The sequence below is a fragment of the Coccinella septempunctata genome, chromosome X (assembly GCF_907165205.1).
Source record: "Coccinella septempunctata chromosome X, icCocSept1.1, whole genome shotgun sequence".
NCBI classification, from domain to species: domain Eukaryota; kingdom Metazoa; phylum Arthropoda; class Insecta; order Coleoptera; family Coccinellidae; genus Coccinella; species Coccinella septempunctata.
Window position 1 is genome coordinate 23511605 of NC_058198.1, and position 26176 is coordinate 23537780.

General features: G+C 34.7%; 2 protein-coding genes and 1 long non-coding RNA gene across 3 annotated transcripts; 2 read left to right on the forward strand and 1 right to left on the reverse strand.

Annotated features, from left to right (window-relative positions):
- The first annotated feature begins 217 nt into the window (after nucleotides 1–217).
- On the forward strand, nucleotides 218–1330 carry LOC123321890. The gene is made up of 2 exons (XR_006538970.1): nucleotides 218–468; nucleotides 640–1330. It is a non-coding gene; the product is annotated as an uncharacterized LOC123321890 (long non-coding RNA).
- Nucleotides 1331–15655: 14325 nt separating this feature from the next.
- On the forward strand, nucleotides 15656–16579 carry LOC123321886 (putative nuclease HARBI1). Its single transcript, XM_044909673.1, has 2 exons — nucleotides 15656–16083; nucleotides 16138–16579. Exons 1-2 carry the CDS (start codon nucleotides 15882–15884, stop codon nucleotides 16527–16529), a joined length of 594 nt encoding a protein of 197 aa, XP_044765608.1. The 5' UTR covers nucleotides 15656–15881; the 3' UTR covers nucleotides 16530–16579.
- Nucleotides 16580–17171: 592 nt separating this feature from the next.
- On the reverse strand, nucleotides 17172–19034 carry LOC123321885. Its single transcript, XM_044909672.1, has 5 exons — nucleotides 18435–19034; nucleotides 18161–18382; nucleotides 18036–18098; nucleotides 17926–17985; nucleotides 17172–17871 (listed from the first exon to the last, which is right to left on the reverse strand). Exons 1-5 carry the CDS (start codon nucleotides 18621–18623, stop codon nucleotides 17620–17622), a joined length of 786 nt encoding a protein of 261 aa, XP_044765607.1. The 5' UTR covers nucleotides 18624–19034; the 3' UTR covers nucleotides 17172–17619.
- Nucleotides 19035–26176: the final 7142 nt, after the last annotated feature.

Sequence of the window (26176 nt, forward strand, 5' to 3'; positions counted from 1 at the left end):
TACAACTTTAAACTTCTAATTTCTTTTCCGAATTGCTGCAGTCTTGTTTCGGCGAAAATAAGGAAAGGTGTACGCCTCTGGCTGCTACTTCTGGTTATTTTCAACTATACTCTATAGGACGCATAGTAAAGGAAAAGAAGAAAAAGAACTTCACGTTGCTGTGGTTAAGTTAGGTTAGGTTATTTGCAGAGACAACCCTTTCTCTATGGTTATTTGTGTTGGTTTTGGTTAGTTTAGGTTATAATAATCTTTGGGCTATGAATGTTATGTTTGTTGTTTTGAGATTATGAAATAAGACAATTATTACGTTTTACTGTTAGTTTATGATTTGTGTGAAATGTGAAGTGATAGAATTTCGACATAAAAATGATGGTATGCTCGGTTACGACTTCTGTTTGGAATTGAAAGAGGAATGAATTATTGCAGACACCAGAGACAGGGAAGTTTTCTCTGAAGACAGTTCCTGAAGTGAGTATTTCAGCTTATACAATGAATAACCAAATATTATTTGCCAAAATAAGTATGTATGAAAAAAAATTGAGAATGGAAGTGACATTGTTGCATCAGATAAAAAATGCTCATTATATCTTCATCTTCAGAATTATACTGATTAAATGAATAATTACATTTTTCTTCTAGAGAAAAATTGATGTTTTAGTATGGGACTGAGGATGGCACATTTCGAAATTATTTGGTATTTGAGTGCCTCAGACACAGCCTATTTCTGTTTCTGTGAGGTTGGTCTAGAGATATATCTTTAATTTATATCTGGAACTTAGCAAGGGATGTTGAATTCGCATTTTTAGTCATTTTTGGAAGATAGAGAGGTTTGCTTAGGAAGACTTCTTGTTCGTTGAAACATTTCTCGTCCATAGTTTCAAAATTGCAGCCCTTTGGTGTGGTTATTAAGAAAATTTTTTTTAGAGCAGCAATGTTAGTCCTTCTACAGACCATGCAAATTTATATTCCAAAAGGAGAGACTGCTATGACTCTGGCATTATCATTTTGTCGAATGAAATTCTTCTCAATTTGAACTAGATGATATTGGCATGAATGAGGGAATTTCTTCAGTTGGTAAAATCAATCTTTCACTTTGGACCCATCAACTAATTTATCATTTTGGAATAATATGTTGAGTGCATATTAACACAAGATGAAGAGGTGTAGTGATACTGTCTAATAATTGTATTATACTTGTTGGGATCGAGTGTGATGTTGGTGGTAAGGATAGGGAATCAAACCATATTATTTTATCCTTTTTATATTTATAGAGTAACAACACTGTTTTATTACTTTAACATGGTCAACAAAAATGCTCTATTTATCCTAATCCAGTTCTACTAACAAATGTAAAATTGCTAAGCCTGTTGTTAAGGAAGTTGTATTGGGTTAAAGTAGTCTATTCGACTTCAATCAATAGCTGTGGATTGAAGAATGTGCGATATTGGCTAAGGAATGGAGATGTTGCAGTTCATTGAGTTGCCTATTCTCGAATTATGAAAATTTATGAAATATGACTTGACTAATCCATTACACGAGAACAAATGATAAAATGGAAGAAGCGAGGGGAGAAGGTTTCAGGATGAACACTAGGGAAATGAAGAATAAATGCTATTCTGAATTCAACAAAATATGTATCAACTTGGATTAATTCATAATACTTATGATATTCTTTCTCATCCATGAAAGGTGAATTATTTTCAGAATAATTCTTGGCAGTTTTAGTTACAATTGATCTTCACTCAGAAAATTTGACAATGTTGTGATGCAATGTTCCTAGTTTCCAAAAACTTATGACGTTTTCATTTTAATCAATTAATTCAATAATAATACTGTGAGAAGTTCCTATTTGATCCATTACGTTTTTTTCCTGAATATGATAATAAAAATTGTCACTGAGATAGCTGAACCTTTCAGAAATTCCTTTGAACTGGAAAGCAATTGTTTTTTGATAGTGCTCCAGGACTGACATGGTTTTATTGAAATTTTTAAGTATTTCTCCTGTAAAGCCCGTTTGTAACAGCCGAATATTCTCTGGAATTTTGGCAAGAAATTATTTTGTATCCAAATGAACAGTGAATTCTTCCGAAATTGCGTATGTAACTGTAAAGAATTCACGAGTAAATTCTCTAGAAAATTTTCGTCTGTTGCAAACGAGCTTTAGAGTTATGTCTGAATCAAATTGGTCATTATTTTTTGCTGATTGTCCTGAAGCTGTCTCAATACCGATTCGTTACAGCTCTTCAAAATTACTAGCGTCTGTGGATAATGATAATAATAATAATCTTCATTTCAAATCTTATGCTATATCAATACATCATTGCAAACATTCAGAAATGAAATTGTGTCAAGCTCGAAGAAAAATTCAACCTGGAGGTCTACTTCCAAAAAATTCAACCTGGAGGTCTACTTCCAAAAAATTCCTTCACATCGTAGGGTTCCATGTTTAGCAGCATCCTGTATATCTTCTTTTTGTATATTTTGATATCCTTCTCAGTCTGGATCTCCACTGGGCAGTGGTTGAAATATTTTATAAATTGGTATTGTGGTCCCTTTTCTGTCATCGTAAGTCTGTGTTTTGGATATAAAAGATGGGATGTCCTAGTACTGTGATGCTGGGAATTGTTTTCTTTATAGTAGTGTCTGTTTTTGAAAACAAAAAGCAAGTTTTCTTGTATATGAATAGCTGTTGTTGTTAGAAGGCCATTTTGCCTAAATTTGCCCCTGCATGAATCCCTAGAATTCATGCCAAGAATTACCCTTAGCGCCCTTTTTTTGTATTTTAAAGATGTTCTTAATATTTGAGCTGGCTCCATAGAATAGAATACCATATCTTAGTTTCGATCTCGGTTTCGATTCAAAAGTTGTCTGATAGATTATTTTTAGGGATTTAATATCCATGTATTGCTTTATTACTCTTAGTAAATGACAGGTTGTTGAAAGTTTATTAGCTAGTTCCTGAGTGTGTTCCATCCAGTTTAAATTGTCGTTGATATGTAGTTCTAGGAATTTAGTGGTTTTTATTGGTTTTCTTTTGTATCTGGCATTTCTAGATATTCTGGGGTCTCGTAACTTGCATGAGTTGTTTTAAATATTATGATAAAACGAATTCTTTCGAAAAATCAGTGTATTGGAGAATAGGCTCATTGGTTAATAAATTTTCACAGTAATGAGAATTAATTCAGATGCATACCACCCGCTGATATGAATATCACAATTGTTACGATCTGATTTGAGCTAGCCAATTTGCCATCGTCAGGGCCACTTTTTCGGTGGAACGTTCTCCATTTAGTGGCCCTGGCAATGTCAAATTGGCTAGCTCAAATCATATCGTAACACTTGCTGATATTCCTATCAGCGGGTGGTATGCATCTGAATTAATTATTATTACTGTGAAAATTTTTTATTAATTGATTTCAAATCCATCAAGATGTTGTTGAACGATTGGAATAAAATTTACATATTCTTGATTATAGGTGTTTGTCCATTTCCAGTCAAATTATTGTATAATTCAATATTAAAATCATCTGTCAAATTTTTTGTTTTGCGAACCATTTGGCGCCACTTTGAGAGTAGCGCCGGAGGCATGATGCCCCCTCTTGCCTCACCGTCCTACACCGAAATGTAACTGTGGGTAAGTTTTAGACCACAAACTTCAGTAGTTTGTCCAACATAACCTCTCCCTCATTAAGGATTCATTTACGTGGTTAAATTTAGGTGGCGGTTCAAACTAAGCAACTCTCCCCTACTTCTTTTGTAGGTAAAGAAACACACTAAAATGTAATATTTATTTTCTTTCGGCTATCGATTTCGGCATTTTGCCATCATCAGGCCAGCTGAAATATAACCAAGCATACATTGAAAAAACAATCTCACAAAAACCTGAAGTCAGATTTGGGTACAATTTTTCTCCGACAGAAACACTTACCGTCTTATCAAGAAATAACGTCAGTCAGATATATCATTTAAATTTTATAACAATTATTGCAATGTCAGGTGATAAAATAATTGCTGAGTACAGGATATCATCACTCTTAACCAATATAAGTTCAACTGACAAGCAGGCGGGAAGAACAACTGAACGATAGTGGATCACAGACAAAGGTAAGTCAAATCTAGTAGTTACAAGTGTCAAACAAAATAAAATATAAACAAAACAGTAACATCTATACGGATAAATACATTCTAACATACATAATATTATTATAGTAATTTAAAACAATTTTACAAATATTAAACATATGCCCTCCAGTAAACTCTGAAATATCGTTTAGAAGTAAACTATTATTTCTATTTTTGAGAATTTTCATATTGTTCTAGCAGTATTAGTTTCTATAATGGTTCTCTCTATGTACTAGTGAGAAATTCTATATTGTTGTCATATGTTTACTTTCTATCAAATGTTCGATTTTGGTCTGTTCTTTACATGTTCGTTATATCTTATTTTGGCCGAACGAGTGGTCATACCTATATAAAAGGAGGGACATTCACCACAAGTAATCTTGTAAATACCACTACGACATGTTTCATCAATTTTAACCTTATTGTTTAACAGTATGTTCTCTAGAGTTCGTTGTTTTTTATTGACTATCTGATAGTTATGCTTTCTCAAGGTAGAGTTCATTCTATCATTAAGTTCTTCAATATATGGGATGGAAATATAATCTTGTTTTATTGAACAATGGGGGTATATCTTATTGAGGAGGATCTTCTTTTTTATGGATATTAGTATATTGTCAACATATGCTCTTGGATATTCATTCGCTTCTGCAATTTTATATATTGTATTCACTTATTTTATATTGGTATAGATAATGGGACGTTCAAAAGTCTATGTAAGTAAGTAAGTAAGTAAGTATTTATTAATCCCTTAAGACATATATAAATGTATGGGACAAGTCAGAAAAAAATAGCTACAAATTCATTATTATATCATATCATGATACATCTTAAAATTAAGAAAAGGACACAAAAATATAAATACAGATATTACATTGAATCAAGTTGCTGATCACATAAATATTCATTAATACTGTAATAAGCCTTACGACTTAACAGAGATCTAATGGCTTTCTTGAAACGGATTAAACTTAAGTATTTGAAACAATCTGGTAATTTATTATAGATTTTTATGCCCTGATAAGTGGGTGAACGTTCATATCTTGCTGTTTTGTGTTTAGGAAGAGTTAAAACTTCTACGTTCCGTGTATTGTAAGAGTGGTGACTAGATAATTTATCCATACTCTGAAATTTTTGTCTAATTAAGATCAGCGACTTATAGATGTAGATGTGTCGTCTGGTTGCAAAACCGGTCATCTCCATAACAGAAAATTTTTCAGGAGCGACGATTTTTTGTCAAAACTAGGGAATTGGAGATAGGATCCAAATCTCTTGTTATTAATGTGTCACTAGGATAGTAGGTTTTAGAGCACCATAAGAGAATCTGGGGGAAGGTGCTGGGAGGGAGAAATTCAAAATTATAGTTAGGATTTGGCTGGTTTTGCAACCCACTTTGGAGTTGGCCGGTTTTGCAACAAACTAAAGCTTAAAATATCTTTAAAATTGACATCAAATAGCGGGGTTTTAGCCAAGAAAAATCATTCACAATGTTTCTGTGTAACTGAACTTTATTTTAGGTTGAGTAAACTTATAAAAAAAATATACTGACGAGTGGATGTGGCCGCTTTTGCAGCACATTGGAGTTTTCTAACCCCCAACACGCGCGGAGTTGAGCGGTTTTGTTATGGTTTCTCATTGCCAATGGGTGGAAATGTTAGTTAAGGACGTAGTGAAATAAACAGAAATTTTTTCCGAAAATTGAGGAGTTGGCCGGTTTTGCAACCAGACGACACAGATACAGGGTACAGTTAATATGTAATTATTAGTAAAGATAGGTTTGCAAGCGGATCTTGAGTTTACACCATATATCATCCGCAACACCCTCTTTTGAGAAACAAAGACTCTATATACATCCGATGAAACACCCCATAACAAAATATTATATGATATGTGGCTATATACAAGGCAGTAGTATAGGTTCATAAGATATTCACTCGAAAAGCAATGCTTCACCCGATAAATGGCGTAAAATGATGAATTTAGTTTTTTACATAGGATGTCAATATGATAGCTCCATCTGAGATGTTCATCAATGTAGATACCCAAAAACTTAGTGGACTCGTCCGATCTAATTGTAGAGCCTGGATGGAATAGGAATCTAAATGCTGAATTTTTAATGGGGGTTGAGCGGTATGATCTGAAGGGAATAATAACATCTGTTTGTGTGGGCTTTCTATAGATGTCAAAAGTGAATGTATTGAGCTAATCTAGGCTTATTGCTAAATCTAAAAAATTAATGGAATTATTAATTGTCTTCTCTAGAGTGAATTTGATTTTGAATTTATAGTATTGAAAAAGGTGATTAATTCTTCTTCCGTTCCTGACCATATACAAAAAATATCATCAACATATCTCTTCCAGAGTACTATAATCATGTTGTGCTAAGTGTAGAAGTATAATTAGATTCTCAACATGATTCACATATATCTCAGACATTGGGCCACTAAATGGGGAACCTATTGGTAAACCGTCCTTCATAGTATAAATCCCCTACTTGTTTATCTTCTTTTACTGGCTGGGCATCTTCCATAAGCTTTTCTATTCTCCAGTTTTTCGTCTTTCAAAATATAATCATTTCCTCTAATTTTCAAAATTCTTCCGATACACAGAACGAAAAATGTACGTAAATGTAATAAAAAACATCATTACTATAATGTATTTGGACATTAATTTTCCACCGATGCTCGGGATCATGTACTGTTATAGATTGTCTAATGTTCAAAACATTATATCTATCCATCAGGGGCATTCATTTCAACAACAGAATACGTGAGTGGTATACATTGTATTAATGACCAAAGACATCAGTTTACTTCCATGAGTATATCGAACAACAGAGCAAGCGCAATTCCATTTGCTCTTGCTCTGTACAGTTCACAACCGTTGTGAACCACTCTACGAACAAGCCTATTGTATAAGCGAGTTCAGTACATTGATTCAATAACCTGAACATTGAGATAATGAACACGTCAACATTACCCAACCAATTCGACGCATTGATTCAATGGTCTAATACATTAATATGATGCCAACGAGCATCAATCTGAAACTGTGCTATCCGGGTTGGATGTTTCAAATTGAACCTCCTTGAATTATTTTTTTTTTAATTCGAAAAAATGTGAAATTAAAAACTTTGTTGAAATGGCTTAAATTATGGTAACCAACTTTGGGTTAACATTTTTTGTTTCAATGTTTTCGAAGTATAACTATTATTCTACAATATTCTGCTAAGCTTTCTTTGAACGACTCATACTAATGAGTTAGTTGTTGCATACCTATTTGGATAAATGGTTGAATTGATAATGATTAGAATAGGACAAAATACTTTCTATTAATTTGAATAGTAGAGAAGTGGGAAAAAGTGCTTATTCGAAAACGAAAATAAAAGACATATTGCCAACCCAAGCATGCATCGATGCTAATGAATGATGCATGCTTGGCATCCTAGAATAAGGGAATTGTAAGCTATATTCGGGTTCGGCTTTTGGACGGTCCGAGGATGGTTCTAGAACTGCGCAGAGGATTTTATACTAGGGCGCAACAGTTTTGCGCAGTCCTAGAACAATTCTCGGACCGTCCAAAAGCCGAACCCGAATAAAGCTGTACACTAATTGCATGCTTTGCCTATTCTGAGTGGATTCGACTGCATTAAAATGCAGTCCCCATACACAATAATCCGAAATAATCCAAAGTATTCAAATCAGGTGATCTCGCTGACTATAGCACCACCAGCACCAGTACGAGAAATGCCAATTCCAAACTGTTGCAGCCTTTGATAAGCGTCAGAAAACACCCGGCGGATGGTTGTCGTCTATTAGGATATCTCAAGGTGTACTCCCTACAAGCTCTTAATGCGTTGCCATCACAAAAACCGTAAACAAAAATAATATCTGCATATTCTTCGTTAGAAAGCTGCATGTTTAACAGAAGGACTAAACCAGCAAAGCAACTTTTTAATTGGCTAGAAATAAGTGTTCTGTCATCAGGTGACATTCATCTCATTTATTTCTAGGCTTACTGTAATTTATGAAATTTAATGGGTTGCATACAGAAACATTTAAGTCCAAAAAGTCGGAAACGAAGCCTCATATCGGCCAAAATTTTTTTTTTATGTTTAATCAAGAATATCAGTCTCTATATGTCCCTGTATATACCATGGAGGTTAAGGAAGGGGAGGGAGCATATTCTAAATTTCCCTTGTAACAAAAGTGTCACATGTCGCCATTTTGGGAAGGGCCAACTGTGGCGGGAATTCTGTATACTTGAAATTCTTCAGTTCGAAGTTTCTTCGTTTCACTTTTAATGACAATAAAATTCAGAAATAACGTTGGAAATAATAATGGTACGAGATGAAACAATTTGTTTCCATAACAATTGCTCCTTTCCGCTAATTACAAAAAAACATTTTGTCTGAGGCCCGGTACTTTCACCTTCGAATAAATTTTATTCATTGTGAATAAGTATCTGTCAAATAATTTCCTATCTGAAGGATACCTTATTTCGGTGCTTTCAGATGTAATTATTTGACGAATAACAATTCTATGAAAGCACGGTATACTGCTTCTCACTGATTAATGTAAAATGAGACACCGCATTGTAGAAATTGTCATAATTCCAACTAGAAAGCAAATATCTCGTGAAACTCACACAAAGAATAACCATACATCAAGAATTTAAAAAATTTAACCAATAATGACGTACCGACATTCGATCTATGACGAATATGTTATGAATAATTCAATAAAACACTCTCTTCTCGTGACAATCTTTATTCTTCAAAGTAGGGTAGAGGGGGGCAGGTTCGGACACTTTTGGCTAATCGGCTGTACAATCAAAAGTTGTGGAGTGTTAGGAAAAACAAGTATGTCAGTACATAGAGTGACATCTTGTGGACTGCCTGTGAAGGTATGTTGGTTGATCATAACTGAGTTCTCATTGAAAAATACGAACGAAAATAAATTGTCATTTGTCCGAATGTACCCCACATGGGGGCAGGTGCGGACATGCCTGGGGTAGTTTCGGACGTTCAACTATATAGTATGAAATAAATAGAAATACTAGCATTTGAATAGCGTTCCAATCGGATAATGAAAGTGACCGTTACAATAATTTACCCAAAGACATCAAAATGAACTGTTTATCTCTTGGGACTCGTATTGTACTTGGTGGGGGATCCAAATGGAAGGGAGAATAAGTAATTTGACTGACACTTCATCCTAAAATTGATTCCGATGTCGCACCTTTAATATAAATTATGCAACATAACACATAACATAATAAAACAGAACATTATGTAATATTATTTCAAATTCAAACCATAGAAGTTAATATTGAACTTCAAAAAACTCGCCAATCGGGGTGTCGCCGCAGTGGCTGTAGGTTTAGGTAATTTTGACTCAATGTCAGCTCGAGAAATGGCTTCTGCAGGAGGAAACTTGAAAAAGCCTTTGGAATGCCGTAAGAACTTAACTACATATTCTCCATACTCGTCCGACAATTCTATTACTTGGCCGACGCAGTGAAACACATTTTTCTTTGTTGGGAATCGTACCAAAACAAAATCATCGAGCAATATTTGGTCATCATCTGCAACAATAACAGAAAATTACTTATAATATATAAAATACAGTTTGTGCAATTACCTATAAGCTTGTCAAAGTCGTCGTGATCTGATGTTACATCAATGTCTGTATCAGAAGAGCTTATGGTGAATTTGTTTTTTCTGGTCAAAGTTTTCATTTCTACTCCATCTGAATCAGAAGATGAGCTGTCAGTCAAACGTTTGGACTGGCTACGTGACTTCGATTTTTTCTTATTCTTGATTGCACCCTTTACAAACTTTTTGGATCCAGAAATTTCTAAGTCCAGTGGCAGTTTCCTCTTAACTCCTCCTGTATTTGCCCTCGTTCGCCTAGCCTGTTCTAATTCTTCGACTCTCTTCTTTTCAGATGATGTCGTGTATATCCTTGATTTGCCAAGTCGAGACTTTCTATTGGTTTTCCTTTCACCTGCTTTTGGGAATGGCCTAATGTCTGAAGGTTTTACAATTTCCACGGAAATTATGTTGATAAAAGTCTTGGTGGCAGCATCGATAATTTCTTTTAAAAGCGATTGTACAATCGCCGTCACGACAGAAGCAGTATTGGCCTCTTCTACGACTCTATAATCGCCTATATTGACTGGTGAATGCTTTGTCTCTCTAGATGTAGAGGGCTGACTTGTTTCAGATGCTGAACCATCATGTTTTGTGGAATCCTTAACAGTTGCTTCTTTTTCTTGGTGATCAGGCATTTGTCGGTCTGTCACAAATGCTCCAGAATAGTCTTCTTCAGTAAAGATGAGCCGATTTATGGGCCACAACCCAGTACTTACGAAACTGCTAATGATATTTTTAGGCGTGAAAGATTGCAAGAACGGTTCAGTTGTTAATCTGGCAATTTCATAAATTGTTATCGGCTTTCCTGGATTGCTTAGTATATAATCATTGAAAGATGTTTTCAGTTTTTGATTGAACGGACCATAAACAGCTTTATCGAGAGGTTGCATTTTATGTGTGCAGTGGGGTGGGAATGATAGCAAAACGATTCCGTTCTCACGGGCATAGTTGATGGCATCCACTGATACATGTGTTTCATGGTTGTCCATTAACAGCAAGATAGGATCTGTTGGGGTACTATTCGTATATTTTTTTATATGTTCCAATAATTTAACGAAAACTGGTGCGGTCATCCACCCTGACTTTGTTCCGTAACCTATAGATCCAGGTACAGAGCCATGCAAAAAATGGTCCTTCATTCTCACTCGAGGATATACAAACATAGGAGGAAGTGCAGAACCGGTTGCAGAAATAACACCGCAGAAAGTGACTAGAGTGCCCCTTTCTGCAGAGACACACTGACCCACAACTCTTTTTCCGGTTTCAGCGATCACTTTTGGAGCTTGTAACATAGTGGAAATGCCAGTCTCATCGGTATTCCAAATACGACTTGGGTGAAATTTATATTTCTTGAAGACATCGGCGTAGTTATTGAAGAAGTGTCCACATTATGCTGATGCTCTGCCGAAGCTCGTATTTTCTGGCTTCCTAAGAGAGAGTCTTGGGTGCCGTTTCATGAAACATTTCATCCATTCGATTCCCGCTTGCCGATTCTCATGCCATTTTTAGGAAATGTTTTGTTGAGTTTCACTGCATACTCATAAGCCAATTTACGAGTAGCAATATAAGTTAACCCATGCAAAATTTGGGATGACTGCTTGAGATATTTTTCAAGTTCAAGCTCTTCAATTGGCGAAAACACTTGACGACTTGCATATTTGTATAATCCGGATTTGTTATCATTCATTTCGGTCCCTGAATCGGAGTTATCGTCCATATTTCTAGCTTTCGATACTCTATCGTAGAGCGTAGATTTTTTAATGCCAAATCGAGCAGCGGCCTGCCGTAACGACATATTTCTAGACAAAACATCTTTAACAGCAGATCTCATTGTCTCCTCGGGCACGTCTGGCACCTGCTTTTTCTTTACATAAGTTCTGACCATTCTTATTATACTTGGGGCAGTTCCGGACAGTCCGAATGTGCCCCGACCAAAGTGTCCGAATCTGCCTAATCAGTAAAGATCACTTTATCTTCAACGTAACCGTTATTTTCCAATGCTTCTGCCTGTTAAAATAAAGGTTATGTAGCGCATAAATGATTACTTTGTCACGTGCATCTCTTAAAAAGTTAAATATATACTCCTTAAAAGTTGAGCTCCTTAGAAATGATGTGTAAAATACTTACTTTTGATGGCACTTGAAAACAAAAACCAAATTCTTGAGAAAATCCGTCGTTTGGAAACGCGTCGTTTAGTACACTGCGTTCACGCTACCACTGCTGCCAAATTGTGTAATTACAGATATCTAGAGCAACCGGGAGGCGGGAAATATGAAATGTCCGGATGTACCCCGTGTCCGAATCTGCCCCCCTCTACCCTACTACATCCTACCCTTTCAGATTCAACAGCTCGAATGTTTTAGAAGGAATTAACCTAACCTAACTTTTCATTCCAATCATAGAATAACATAAAGTAGTAATCATTGAGCACACCATCTTCATCACCCTCCCCCAATGATTACATAAAAATAAATTCAGGAAACTTACATTTAATAAACTATTAGCTAATATTATTGATAAACTAATCCTAAGTGACTTAAACCTTTAACGAATGAAGATTTACAAAGAGGTTTGGTGAAAATATCAGCAACCTGATCTTGTGAATAAATGTACTTAATTTCTACATGACATTTCTCAACTTCTTCCCTAACAAGATTATATTTTACTTCCATGTGTCTTAAACGCTTTTGTTCTGGGTTATTAGCGGATCTCATAGTACTCTGGTTGTCTATATATAATGTTACAATATCACAGTTAACATCTAGATCTAACAAAATTTTCCTAATCCACATTGACTCAACTACAGCCTCATACAAGGCATAAAATTCAGATTCGGTTGTACTTTGAGCCACCACTGATTGTTTTTTGGATCGCCAAATTACAGTATTACCAAAAAATTTAAATACATAACCACTGGTAGATTTGGTATCGAAATCTCTCGCAAAATTAGCGTCTGCATAACCAACCAAAATCTTAGAATCAGTACACTCAGACCTAGTAAATTTCAATTTTAGATTTAGAGTTCCTTTAATGTATCTCAGTATTATTTTTAAACCTTGCCACAAATATTCTGAAGGCTTGTCTTGGAACCTACTCAAGTAACAAACCAAATCTGGCCTAGCTGCAACAGTAGCATACATAAGTGAACCAATACATGATCTGCATTTTGCTTCAAGTCTATTGTCTATGTCACAATCTTGAGGAATTTTGAAATTTACATCCATAGGAGTACTAACCTCTCTACAGTCAAGCATTCCGTATTTACATAATACATTTTTAAGATAATCTTCTAGATCAATTAATATACATTCGTTCTCTCTCTTAATTGTGATACCCAAATATCTCATATTTTCTGATCCTAAATCCTTCATTTTAAAATTAGAGTTCAAAAATTGTTTCAGAAAATTGATTTTAGACTTATCAGATCCAAATATTAAAATATCATCAACATATAGCAGCACATATAAGCCATTTTTAAAATAGAGGCAATAATCGTTGATGGATCTTTTGAAACCGGATTTCATCATTATATTGTGAAAATGTTCATACCAAATTTTAGGTGATTTCTTTAGACCATATAAAAATTTTTTAAGTTTCAAAACGTAACCTTCTTTACATTTCATACCATCAGGTGGCTTCAAATATACTATCTCATCTATTTTACCATACAAAAACGCACATTTAACATCCATCTGATGAATATGATAATTTCTTTGAACTGACAACGATAGAAGAATTCTCAAGGTATGCATTCTTGCTACCGGTGCATAAATATTATCGAAATCTCCAGTTTGTTGAAAACCTTTCGCTACTAACCTGGCTTTAAAAATTTCTGAATCATTAACAAATTTTTTCGAAAAAATCCGCCTTGGTTAGTTTATTAGCTAACCTCAAACCCAACATCCTTTAACTCATGCATGTTATTGACAAATTTCCACTACATACTGGACAGTAATAACGCGTTTCTCGGCGTTTTTTTCCTTGGTTACATATGCGACATGGTTTCGTTGGACGCTGTTTTTTTTCGGTAGGCGGTAAACTCTTTAAATAATGGATACTTTGCAATTTACTCTTTTTCGTAACGTGTTGAATTTCTTGTCCAATCAATGCGAGCACGAATTCCTCTCTGAACTTTATCAGTTTTATGTTAGATGTAACTTTTTTAAAAATTTTGTGAGCATTGTGGATGTAAATCTCTATAATGTGCAATGCAACCTTTTTGGGCCATCTAATAGTCTTTCTTCGAGATGAATAATACGAAATCTGATCGGTCAATGCCAGACATTCCATTGTTGTAATCTCGAATTATATTCGGTTTCATAGAAATTTTTCCATTGCGATTGGGCACTTCTATCATTTCAACAACATGCATGTTTGAAATGCAAAGGACATCTTGCTTGTCTTTCCATTTGCAAACAGTAACAGGACCATTTCGCTGCCAAATACACTCCCCTTTTTTCAATTTACGATTTACCAAATCTCTAGGGTTCCCTTTTCTGTTATTTCGTAGGGTTCCACACCCATACGTTTTTCGTGTATTTAGCAGTTTTGTAAGTGTAACAGAATTATAAAAATTATCCATGAAAACCGTGTATCCTTTATCGAGATAGTCCTCAAGTAAATGTAAAACAACATCAGTAGTGTGGCCTAAGTTATTGCCAGTTTTCTCAGATTTTCCACTATAAATCTTTATTTTCATAACGAGACCATCGGACTCACAAAGTTCATACAGTTTGATCCCATATTTGTGTTTCTTATTTTTTATGTATTGGCGGAAAATCAATCTTCCCCGCCATAGCATCATAGACTCATCAATACAAATATTTTTATCTGGTACATAGTTTCCCGCATAATATTGTTGAAATGATTTGGAATTGATCTTAAGGTGAAGTGGGGCAAATGCGTCATATGAAATCTTTAGTTCACTTTCAAAGACATCTCAAAAATTCTCTAATTGTATTACATACTTTCTGTTTTTTTTTTATGAAATCTTCAAACTCATCACCTATCGCATGCACAAGTTTAAAAAGCAAAATCCAAAAAGATGAATATAAAATTTTCCAAAAAACAATTTCAAGTGCATGTTACCCCATGTTGCCCCACCAATATGGGGTAAGTGCATTATCGACCTATATTGTACTCTGAGATGAGTGTGGTATTTTTGCGGGGTTAGTGCAGAGAAGGACAATTTTTCATAAACAATCTGGTTTTCGAAATATTGCAGTGCTGAAAAAAGTGGTTCAGTTATTAAGTCTTGCACCAACCCAAGTCGGCACACAAACCACATTTAATCCTAAAAGTCTAAAGTCTTTTCTGCAATAATGATTTAATTAATTGAAAACAAGCTTTATTAAAAAAATACAAAAATAATAATACATATACTAACAAAAATTCAGATAATTCTCAAAAACAAAACTTCATTCACTCAATGAATTCAGCATATATTATAATCTGAAAATAACACGGAAAAAATTGTTTCTCCTCTACGACCCATTTTAGGAGGCGGGAGAATACTGATTATGTCATCTTTTTCCACTAAACTGATGTCTTCCTTGGCTGGGTATCTGAATGTTGTAGTCTTATCACCGGTTGAATATTTCCTCATAAATTTGATGAAAGGATCCCCTTCTTGAAATTTCATGACCTGTCCTACAAAGACATTTTCTTCCCAAAAAACCGCGTCAGCACCCAATCATCCTCTGCCAAGTCGTCGAGTTTTTTAAATTCTATGGCATTTTCATCTGATTGGTCTCCATTCATCTGTTGCACGTATGATTCCCAATCTCCTACCTCTTCTTCATCAGTATCCTCATCAAGAGGGGGGTCTTCATCAGATTCAGATGAAGTATTCTCGGGCATAGATTTTTTCTTCTTTATTCGTATATCGCTAGTGGATAGCACTTTAATTTCACTCTTTCGTTTTAATTTTTCAGCCTGCTTGGCTTTCCTTTCTTTTTTTTCTTTCTTCTTCTGCCTTTTTCTCTTTCAAGGCTATTAATTTTTGATAAGCTTCATCTGTTGTAATAATCTCTGACCCCCTGGCAACTTTAGTTCTCTTCACCTTCTCACTCGTTTGGTGTTGAACGATGGTTTCAAGAAGTAACTGATGAAATGTAGTGTCATATTAGTTAATGCATATAAAATGTTCCAGATATGTGATGAGAGTTTGAAAATAATGCACGTAAATAGTCAATTTCCAGGCAGTACACATGATGCATACATTTGGAATCAGTCAAATATTTCTTATATGATGCAAAAATTATTTGAACATGATAACAACAATAACTTCTTTTTGTTAGGGGATTCAGGTAATGTTTTCTGTGTCATGCTGTGAACATTTATGCAAATATATTATGTTATAGGTTATCCACTGCGTCCTTGGTTGATTACACCATTAAAAAATCCTGAACCAGGTACAGCAGCTGAACGTTTTAATAGACAATTCACATCTGTGAGAAGCAAGATTGAGCAATGTAATGGAGTCTTAAAGAACAGATTCAGGTGTCTTTTAAAACATCGTGTATTGCATTATAAACCTATTAAGGCAGCAAGAATTGTTAAAGCATGTGTGGTACTGCACAATATCTGCATTGACCAGAGGATTCCAGAACCTTATAGGGATGATGACATTTTGAACGCAGATTTTTGTGTAGAATCAAATATTCCAGCTTATGTAGAAAATGCAGCCGGAAATGTACATTTACATGCAGGTAGAGAATTAAGGCTACGAATTATAAATAACCATTTTAATTAACTTGTAGAGTAAATTGCAATCTGTGAATGGCAATAAATTTTTTTTCATTATGTATGTATATTTTCATTTAGCTCAAATATTTTCCAAGGAATTACCTGCTTAAATTAAGTATAAAGCAAACTATATGATAATTGTTTCATGTATGTATGTTCTGAAAATTCATAACTAAAAATATAACACCAATTAAGTGTCAAATCTGCTTCACAAAATTGAAATACATCTTAGAAACAGACCTTCCCGTTGGCTGTCCCGGGAAGGCATAATATTTATTTTAAATTAAGTATAAAGCAAACAATATAATTGTTTCATGTATGAATGTTCTGAAAATTCATAACTAAAAATATAACACCAATTAAGTGTCAAATCTGCTTCACAAAATTGAAATACATCTTAGAAACAGACCTTCCCGTTGGCTGTCCCGGGAAGGCATAATATTTATTTTAAATGAAGTATAAAGCAAACAATATAATTGTTTCATGTATGAATGTTCTGAAAATTCATAACTAAAAATATAACACCAATTAAGTGTCAAATCTGCTTCACAAAATTGAAATACATCTTAGAAACAGACCTTCCCGTTGGCTGTCCCGGGAAGGCATAATATTTATTTTAAATGGAGTATAAAGCAAACAATATAATTGTTTCATGTATGAATGTTCTGAAAATTCATAACTAAAAATATAACACCAATTAAGTGTCAAATCTGCTTCACAAAATTGAAATACATCTTAGAAACAGACCTTCCCGTTGGCTGTCCCGGGAAGGTATAATATTTATTTGAAATTAAGTATAAAGCAAACTATATGATAATTGTTTCATGTATGTATGTTCTGAAAACTCATAACTAAAAATATAACACCAATTGTCAAATCTGCTTCACAAAAGTGAAATACATCTAAGAAACAGACCTTCCCGTTGGCTGTCCCGGGAAGGTATAATATTTATTTGAAAATATAACATGTTTGCTAATGATCACTAAAAAGGAACTATTCACTACAAAAAGAAACATTCACAAGCTAAATAACACAACTGGTGAAATGAAAGTCCACAAACATTTCCTATCATAATACTCATTTTAAAGTTCAGAAAATTAATGGTTCATACTTAAATACTTCCACCAAGAAGTATTCATTCTATCAATTCTTCTTTGTGCTTTCAAATTCCTTAAATGCATATAGGTTTTTTGTTTATAGTACTTTTCTAATATCTCATTCCTCTGAGTTACAGCATTTAGTGAATTTTTTGATATCTCCAACGATGTCTGAAGTCTCTTACTTTTTGACAACCTCTTTGGAGTTGATTTACCAACATAGTCATGTTCAAGATTAACTGAATCTGCAATCTATTGAATATTTGTTAATATATTTTACAGATTATATTGATACATACTCCTTACCTTCATTGGGCTGCTGTGTGGAGTGGCATACTCACTATCTACAAGATTTTTTTCAAACATCTGCAAAAGTATAATTTTCATTCTGAATATATAAATACTGAAACACTCACATTCTCATTTTCATCCACATATATGTCCTTTACGGCAGCATCCAATTTTAAAGAGAAGCAATTCTAATAAAATATAATAAAAACAATAAAGACTGCATGAATATATTTCAGAGAAAAAACTTTACCTTTTCGCCATATTCATTTTCGGGTTGTGACGAAAGGAATGAAAACTCCACTTCCGTTTCTTCTACTTCCAGGCCATTTAGTTGATTACTACTCAACATACTTACAATATCTGAATCAACTTCGGATAGCTCCTTAGGAGCAGGTCCTCCACCTGTTCCTGCAGAATATCTTTTAATAGAGGCATTTTTTGCTTTGGCATTCTTTTTCATATCTTGCCATGTCTACGAAAAACTGTAATTGCAAAACATTCTTTTCAATGATTGTTCTACACACCTTTCGCCACTTGCTCCATGGCTTTACAGCCCCATTCGGCACACAATTCAATAAATTAGTTACTTGCTCCCAAAGAGCTTGTGCCTTTTGATATGTGAAATCTTTGGTGAATTTCCCAGTCTTTAATTCTTGATGATCATTTAAAAATTGTATAACGATTTTTTTTTGAGCCTCACATATGTACGCCATTTGATTATTTGCTTCTCTGAGCTCAACAATAACTTAGAAATAACTTTGCTTTGCTTTTCACACAAACCCAATCTGGGCAGCAGAAGCCCCCTGCTGTGGACCAGATCAGGAATTAGGCTCAGCAATTATGCACGTAATTTCGATCAAATAACTATATTCCATATGCTGTGGGATGATTCCTGGGGCTGAGGAGTCTAGGATGTACCTATACCATCCCACGTGGGTTACCCCGAAAAAGTACAACTTCCAAAAATCACACGATCACTTTAAAAGTTTATACACATAATATGTGTATATTATACTCTCAAAAAGATTATTTCGTCTTAATATCAAACTTTTACACAATATTTTTCGACTCGTTGCAATGTAATTAATCTCGTCTTACAAGGAACTGTAGAAATAACTTGAACCGGTAAAACCATAGACATATAGACATGGACTGTGCCTTTCCTTTCTATCTATGCATGAAATACGGTCAAAAAAAGTGACAGAGAGAAACGCACTTCGGGAATGCAGTTGTCTCTTTCTAGAATTTTGATTGGTCTACACTCACCTCTATGTGAACAAAAAAGAGACAACTGCATTCCCGACGTGGGTTTCTCTCTTTCTATAAAAAAAGCCATTTTCATGCTGACATTGCTCAGTCCATGTCTCTATGTCTATGGGTTAAACGAATGAGAATGAACCTAACCAATCTAACCATAAATTATCCCATAGATTTAATATGTTATTATTTCTATGAATTATCCGATTATGAGCACATTTTAACTAAAAATGTGACTTGCGTAGTTTAGTTGGCCAGCGTACGTTTGGCAACAGTGTTCACTTCAATTGTATCGTCCAAGAATACCGATTTAGCATGCGTGAGAGAAATGAGATGACAAGTCGTATACGAGTTGTCGAAGGAGACAAGTCATCTCTACGACATTCGTGAATAGGCGTCCTGATCTCCCCCATCGTCAATCTTCTTTCTTCCATTTCCAATCTCTTCTGACGTTCCTCTTTAGCCATTTCAAACTTCTTCTCTTCAAATTATTGCTTCCTCTCTTCCAGATTCAATTCTCTCAACCTTAATGCATGTTGGTTCTCATTTTTTTCCAAATACCTGACCGTAGTTTGTTTTAAATTAGGGTTATTTCTTGTCCGCTTTGGTGCTAAAATAATTTTGGTTTCTTATTTTTAATACCATCATGAATGGAATTCAGTGTTTGAGTACTGCTTATTTTCATTCTTAGATTACACATAACCATTATATTACTTTGAGCCAAAGGTCTTATTCTACTACTTTTTTCGGTGGGCTCTTTTACAATCGGGGATGAAATATTTTCCCCCTCAATCTCTCTTATACTGATGTCTGCCCCTAAGTCAGGATCAATTTCTATATAGCTGTTCACAACTATATTTATTCTCTTGATTATTGTTATAATGAGAGATTCACTGCACATTGCAAATTCTCAAAAGAGAAAATTCATAATCAACAGTGGACCCCATTTTACAAATATGTATTATGGTTTGAAATATATTACCATTTTCACAGTCCTGCAATAAATTTGCACATGCCTTCTCTCTGGCCACTAAACCCTCTTGATAGCACATTTTGTCATCAACAGTAGTTGTGTTCGCAGTAGTTGAAGTGGTTGTGCGAATTTTTTTTCATGCACTCAATTTGATGAAGTAAATCATCAAGTTCAGACACAGGAATTTTTATTCCTGACCTGCAATTTGAATATACGTAATGAAGAAGCATGCTTTATTTCAAGGATTCGAAATTTAATATAAATATTAGTAAAGTATTATATCTTCACAAAGAAAATATCTATCGACACACATTTTCTATTCAGAGATAATGAATGTCGATTCCAACAGACAATACTTGAATCCACATTTAACGAACAGCATTCTCATTCATGAACTTACTTTCCTTTCAAGGATTCTGATTTTAATAGATATTTCTTCACCAAATTCTGAATCCTATCTCTTAGAGTCCTTATACTTCTTTCCCGTGATTTGAGGAAGCGAACTCAGTTAGGCATTCGTCATAGGCTTTGCACTGTCCACATAATATCATAAATAAAGTTTTGGTTGCTTTTCTGACCAATATGGAGTTTTCCCGAGAAATTAAAATTATTTCCAAATTTATGAACCAATTTTCTATGTATTCCAAATTATTTAAATTTAAGCACGAAGCGACAATCTCTTCTAGGAATTATCCTCATTATTTTCATGTTCGTCAACATCTTTCGAAACTATTTTTATAAAATGATTGCAGCATAACTTTATGATTATTTTATTTTTCAGTGAGTCCTGTTTTCCTATTTTCTAATATTGGAAAGAAAAACTAAGGTAATTTGCCAATGTCATATTATTCAGGAATAGTTGCATTTATAAGCGCGAAACTCGGCGCGAAACTGAAATCGGTTACCACCCTTTTGAACGATGGCCATTTCTTTTTTGCTCAATTGCAAATGACTTGAATTTAGCAAGCCATACCCCAATCGAAGTTGTATCGTGATCACAACTTAACATCTCAAAAATTGGGCAAACTCTTTTGTTGAATGAGGTTATAACGAGGGTTATAAGTACTCCTGCATAATAGAAAATCCCTTTTTTCACGAATTTTGGCCTTCTTATCACTTCCCTGTAGAATCCAAATGTATGATTGATTCAACTTCATTTCTCATTAGAATATCAAGTTGTTCAGAACTGAAGATATAATTATGATCAACACATTTCATATTTATTAAGTGAACAAAGACACACTATAGTTTCTTATACAATTTATTAACAATCGATTTCGGCTAAATAGCCATCTTCGGGCTGTCTGAAAGTACAAAGTTTTTAAGTATCTCGCCATGTGGTCTGAAATAATTCCTATACTTACTCGTCAATTAAAATAAGCCAAGCATACAACGAAAAAAATATAGATGTCGGAAATTAATCATCAACAACAGTAAACAAGGTTGACAACAATCAATTCATCAAGCCTCCAGAATATTTTAAAGAATTTTTTCACGATGTAATTTGCATTCGAAATGATGACAGCTTTTGATCTTTCCTAGGTTAGTTGGGTTCTGTCTTCTGTCCGTTCTTCTTCTTCTATAATTCGACCTCTCTCTGAGATACGATCTATGCAGGGTAGGTTTTTAACGATGTTATTTCCGGGAAAAGACTTTATCTCATTTATGAGGTTCTGGTCGTTGCCTCTTTTCAAAATCTCCAGTTGTTCTAACAATATCATGCGCCTGAAATCTCTTTCGTGGTGTAAAATTTCCATATTTTGTATTGAGGTCTGGTGGTTATTGTCTTTCAAATGACTTCCCATAGCTGAAGGTGGTCTATGTTCTTGAAAGCGAATTTTTGGCTGCTCGTGTTGTCATACATAAATAGTTGTCGCAGTTTCCACATTTTATTTTATATATCCCACTTTTTTGTTCGTTATTTGTTTTTGTCTTATTGTTAATTAAAAGATTCTCTATTGTGTCTGTCTTCTGAAAGGGGAATTTTGTGTATTCGGTCGAGGAGGAAAAGCAATGCAGCTCTTTTTGTGGATGGGGGATGATATGAATTTTAGGGTATGATTATGTCTGTTTGAGTGGGCTTTCTGTAGATGTCGAAGATAAATTGCTTTTCAGCTTCTGGGCTCATTTGTATTCGTAAGTCTAGGAAGCTAATAATGTTTTCATTGGCTTTTTCAATAGTGAATTTAACCACAAATTTTGAATTCATATAGTCTAACAAGATGTTTAGGTCTGTGTCATTTCCTGACCAGAGACAGAAAGAATGAAAGAGAATGATTTTGTTTCTAAATCCAATATAACTAAAATGAAATGACTATTGTTCTCGTAGAACAATCTTCGTCTTTTCTAACGTCATCTTGATATTTCCTCCTGGACAATTAAATATTAAACTTGCCAACTGTACTGGTATTTTTTGATATATTCCTTTTTCATCAAAAAGGCAAGAGCAGTTGTCGATAATAAAACTTGTGAAGTATTCACCGTCATGCAAACTGAGATAATCAGTTATTTCGATTTCTGGTACGGGGCAAGGAACATGGTTGTACGGTTACTACATAATTTCTAGTTTTTATTTTTCTACTACTTTTGTCAATGTCCCAGCGGTCCGGAATATTTTTATAGAAGTCGATGTCATTTTCTAAACCGTTAGGAAGAAATTCGATATCCTTCACTGTTCGCCATTTCCTTTCCTCGAAAGACAAATCCGAAGTTTTGTCGGTAAAAAATCCAAAGAAAAAAAGATTTCAATTTAGGAAGCATGTTGTTCCGCCAAAACAACATATCTCGGTAAACCCTAATTACTTTTAAACCTTTAAAGGTGAAGATTACGAGGTCACACCATTCTCTACTAGAAACATTCAATTAACCCTGAGTTTGATAAAAATGTTGAGAATTTTGACGGAGTTCATTGGAGTCGTTTAAGAACTTCAAATCCACATCATTCCTGTCCTCATTTCTCAAAGAGTAAGTGGATTGATTTGGATTAATCCATTTTTATCAATAAGTCCTTCCGGAAACAGGCTAAGAAGAGATGAGTCCCATCTATTATCAGACCGCCCAACTGAATATTAGTTTTAAAAATTTCAGAATATTTTTTTCGAGCTGCTTCTTCATTATCAATACCATATTTAATTTCGATGGTATTGAGAATAGGAGGATCCAAGATATCTCTAACAATTGTAATTTTCGTTCCTTCTCGACACCGACAGATTTTAAAGAAAAAGGATGCAGTTAACCTTTTCCTTCTTTCTTCTCTCCAAATCATGGAGTCCCTCTGTGCAATAGATCTTTGAAAATTCAATTCTTTCTGCCCAGAGGACACCTCAATGTTCTTTATTTCCGCCATGCATTCATCATTAAGTTGTTGGTTTGCTTCAGCCGAATGTTGCGATGGAGGCCGTATTTTCTCATCGATTATATCGATGGTATCAATTTTATACTCCACCGAAATAAAACTATTTTTTATTGTGCCCACATATAACTTCCACTAAAATGGGAATGTTTACTCTTCGCCTTTCTGGACCAAGTTTCTTTGGCACTTTTTTCTTCACTGTCTCAATAATAATTTATACTTGAAGAAGGCTTCTTGATTGTTAAAGAGTTGACTTTTTGGCTGTTATATGGGCGTGCGGTTTTTTCGATCTTCTCGTCAAGTTTGATTTTTCCATATTCATATTTACCTGTTTACATAATGGCTTTATATCGTTTTGGTAAAAGCGAATAAATCTTGAACATTTGAGGTTTTTACTGCCTTCAAGGATGCCACATTTCAAATATCCAAAATAGTTTTCAATGATGGTATTGCTCAATCTCTCCTCATCAGCTCGTAATACGAGTCGAGTGCATAATGGAGCATTAGGTAAATATTTCTTCAAAATTGTCTTTAAAAATTCCTCTTTGAAATATTTATTTTCTCTCTGCTCTTCTGTTTCATCAAAGTTATTATGACTGAGTTTTTCGAGTACCCTTTCAGACTTTCGAATCTCTTATAAAAAGGGCTCTTCTGATGGAGAAATCTAGCATCAGTTTGATGTTCTTGCAATTCAAGATCGCATATATCCTCGATATCATTTTTCGGCGCAATTTCCATACATAATTTACTCATACTTTTATTTGTAGATTCGTTCATAGTTTTACTACTGAGTAGAACAACTATATTTCCAAACCATTCATCCAGCTCAACCAAACCACCTATAGTTATTGAAGCTGCTAATGAACCTTTGAAGAGCAACTTTTGATCTTCGTTCTTAACTGCCGCATTAATGTCTTTGCAAACCATTTTCATAAAATGGGCGCAGCATAAATGAATAGTAATCACACTTTCATCAGGTTTATCTAACATCTCAGTTACGTTATAACATATGTTCAGATATTCCAATAAAGTTATTCTGTTGAATGCTTTAATGGCCGCGTGTATTGTGGCGAAAGCAAAATCTGTATCAAATCCCGAAAAAAGAAGCCATTTATTCTGTTCTTCGCAGCACTATCTAAAATCATTGAATAGCTTGAATATGGCTTTGGAATCATGCTGTGAAGATATAAGTTATAAGTATTCTTTTAGTGCTCAGCATAATCACAGCATCATATAAATAGATTCTCTTTTTGTCGTTCAGTAAATTCTCTGTGATCTGCCTGTAATTTTATCAAGTCTAAAATATCGTTTTTATCCCTATCAAACTGAGCGAGTTTTTCGGACCGAATTTTTCTTAGTGTAGGATCCGAAACGATAGATCTTAAATTTTTTGTTTTATTCACCAGCCGGTCATTGCATTTCAGCAATAATTTTTTTTGTATTCCAGAGGTTTTCGCCTCTGAAGTCGTTCCGCAATAATTTTACGATCCACACCTTTTATATAACTTATGTGAGTTTCTATTCGTGATGAAAATTTACAGATGTCCTGAAAACTTTCACCAATAAAGATTCCGTGTCTACTATAATTTGGAATTTTTTACAATTTACTTTTATCCCATACACTCCTCAATACCATGTTTAATTTCGATGGTATTGAGAATAGGAGGATCCAAGATATCTCTAACAATTATAATTTTCGTTCCTTCTCGACACCGACAGATTTTAAAGAAAAAAGATGCAGTTAACCTTGTCCTTCTTTCTTCTCTCCAAATCATGGAGTCCCTCTGTGTAATAGATCTTTGAAAAATTAATTCTCTCTGCTCAGAGGACACCTCAATGTTCTTTATTTCCGCCATGCATTATTCATACAGTTGTTGGTTTGGTTCAGCCGAATGTTGGGATGCAGGCCGTATTTATTGATCGATTATATCGATGGTATCAATTTTATGGTCCACCGAGATCAAACTATTTTTTATTGTGCCCATATAACTTCCACTAAAATGGGAATGTTTACTCTTCGTCTTTCTGGACAAAGTTTCTTTGGCGCTTTTTTCTTCACAGTCTCTATCATAATTTATACCCAGTAAACACAAATGGTCGCGCCGGCACCGATACATAATTCGAAAAAGTGTAATTGCCCCGGCAGATGACCGTATCGGTGAAATGTTCGCCATGACTGCCAGGCCGACAGTTTGCCGCGGTGCTGTTTTGCGCAGATAGGCCTACGCAGTACCGCGCGTTTGCCGACCTTTTATTTGGCTGTATTCGGGTTCGGCTTTCGTACGGTCCGAGAATTGTTCTAGAATTGCGCAAAACTGTTGCGCCCTAGTATCGAATCCTCTGCGCAGTTCTAAAACCATTCTCGGACTGTCCGAAAGCCGAACCCAAAGGCTGTATTCGAGTTCGGCTTGTAGCGAACTATATTCAGAAATTGCCGGCATCGGTCAGGCACTTATTTGCCGTCTCTTTCACAGACTACTAACCACAGAACACGAATAAACAAGAAATGCAATGTCCCTACTAATCCACAGAAACACGGATGACACTTGTTTGGCCGCCATTTGCGTGGGCACGAAGAGTGGGGAGGAAGAAAATTTAGGCGGGATTTATGAATTCGGAATATGAAGTATTAAGTTCGAGAAATACACTCCGTCGCCTTTCTCTGCTACTATTGTTCTTTTTAT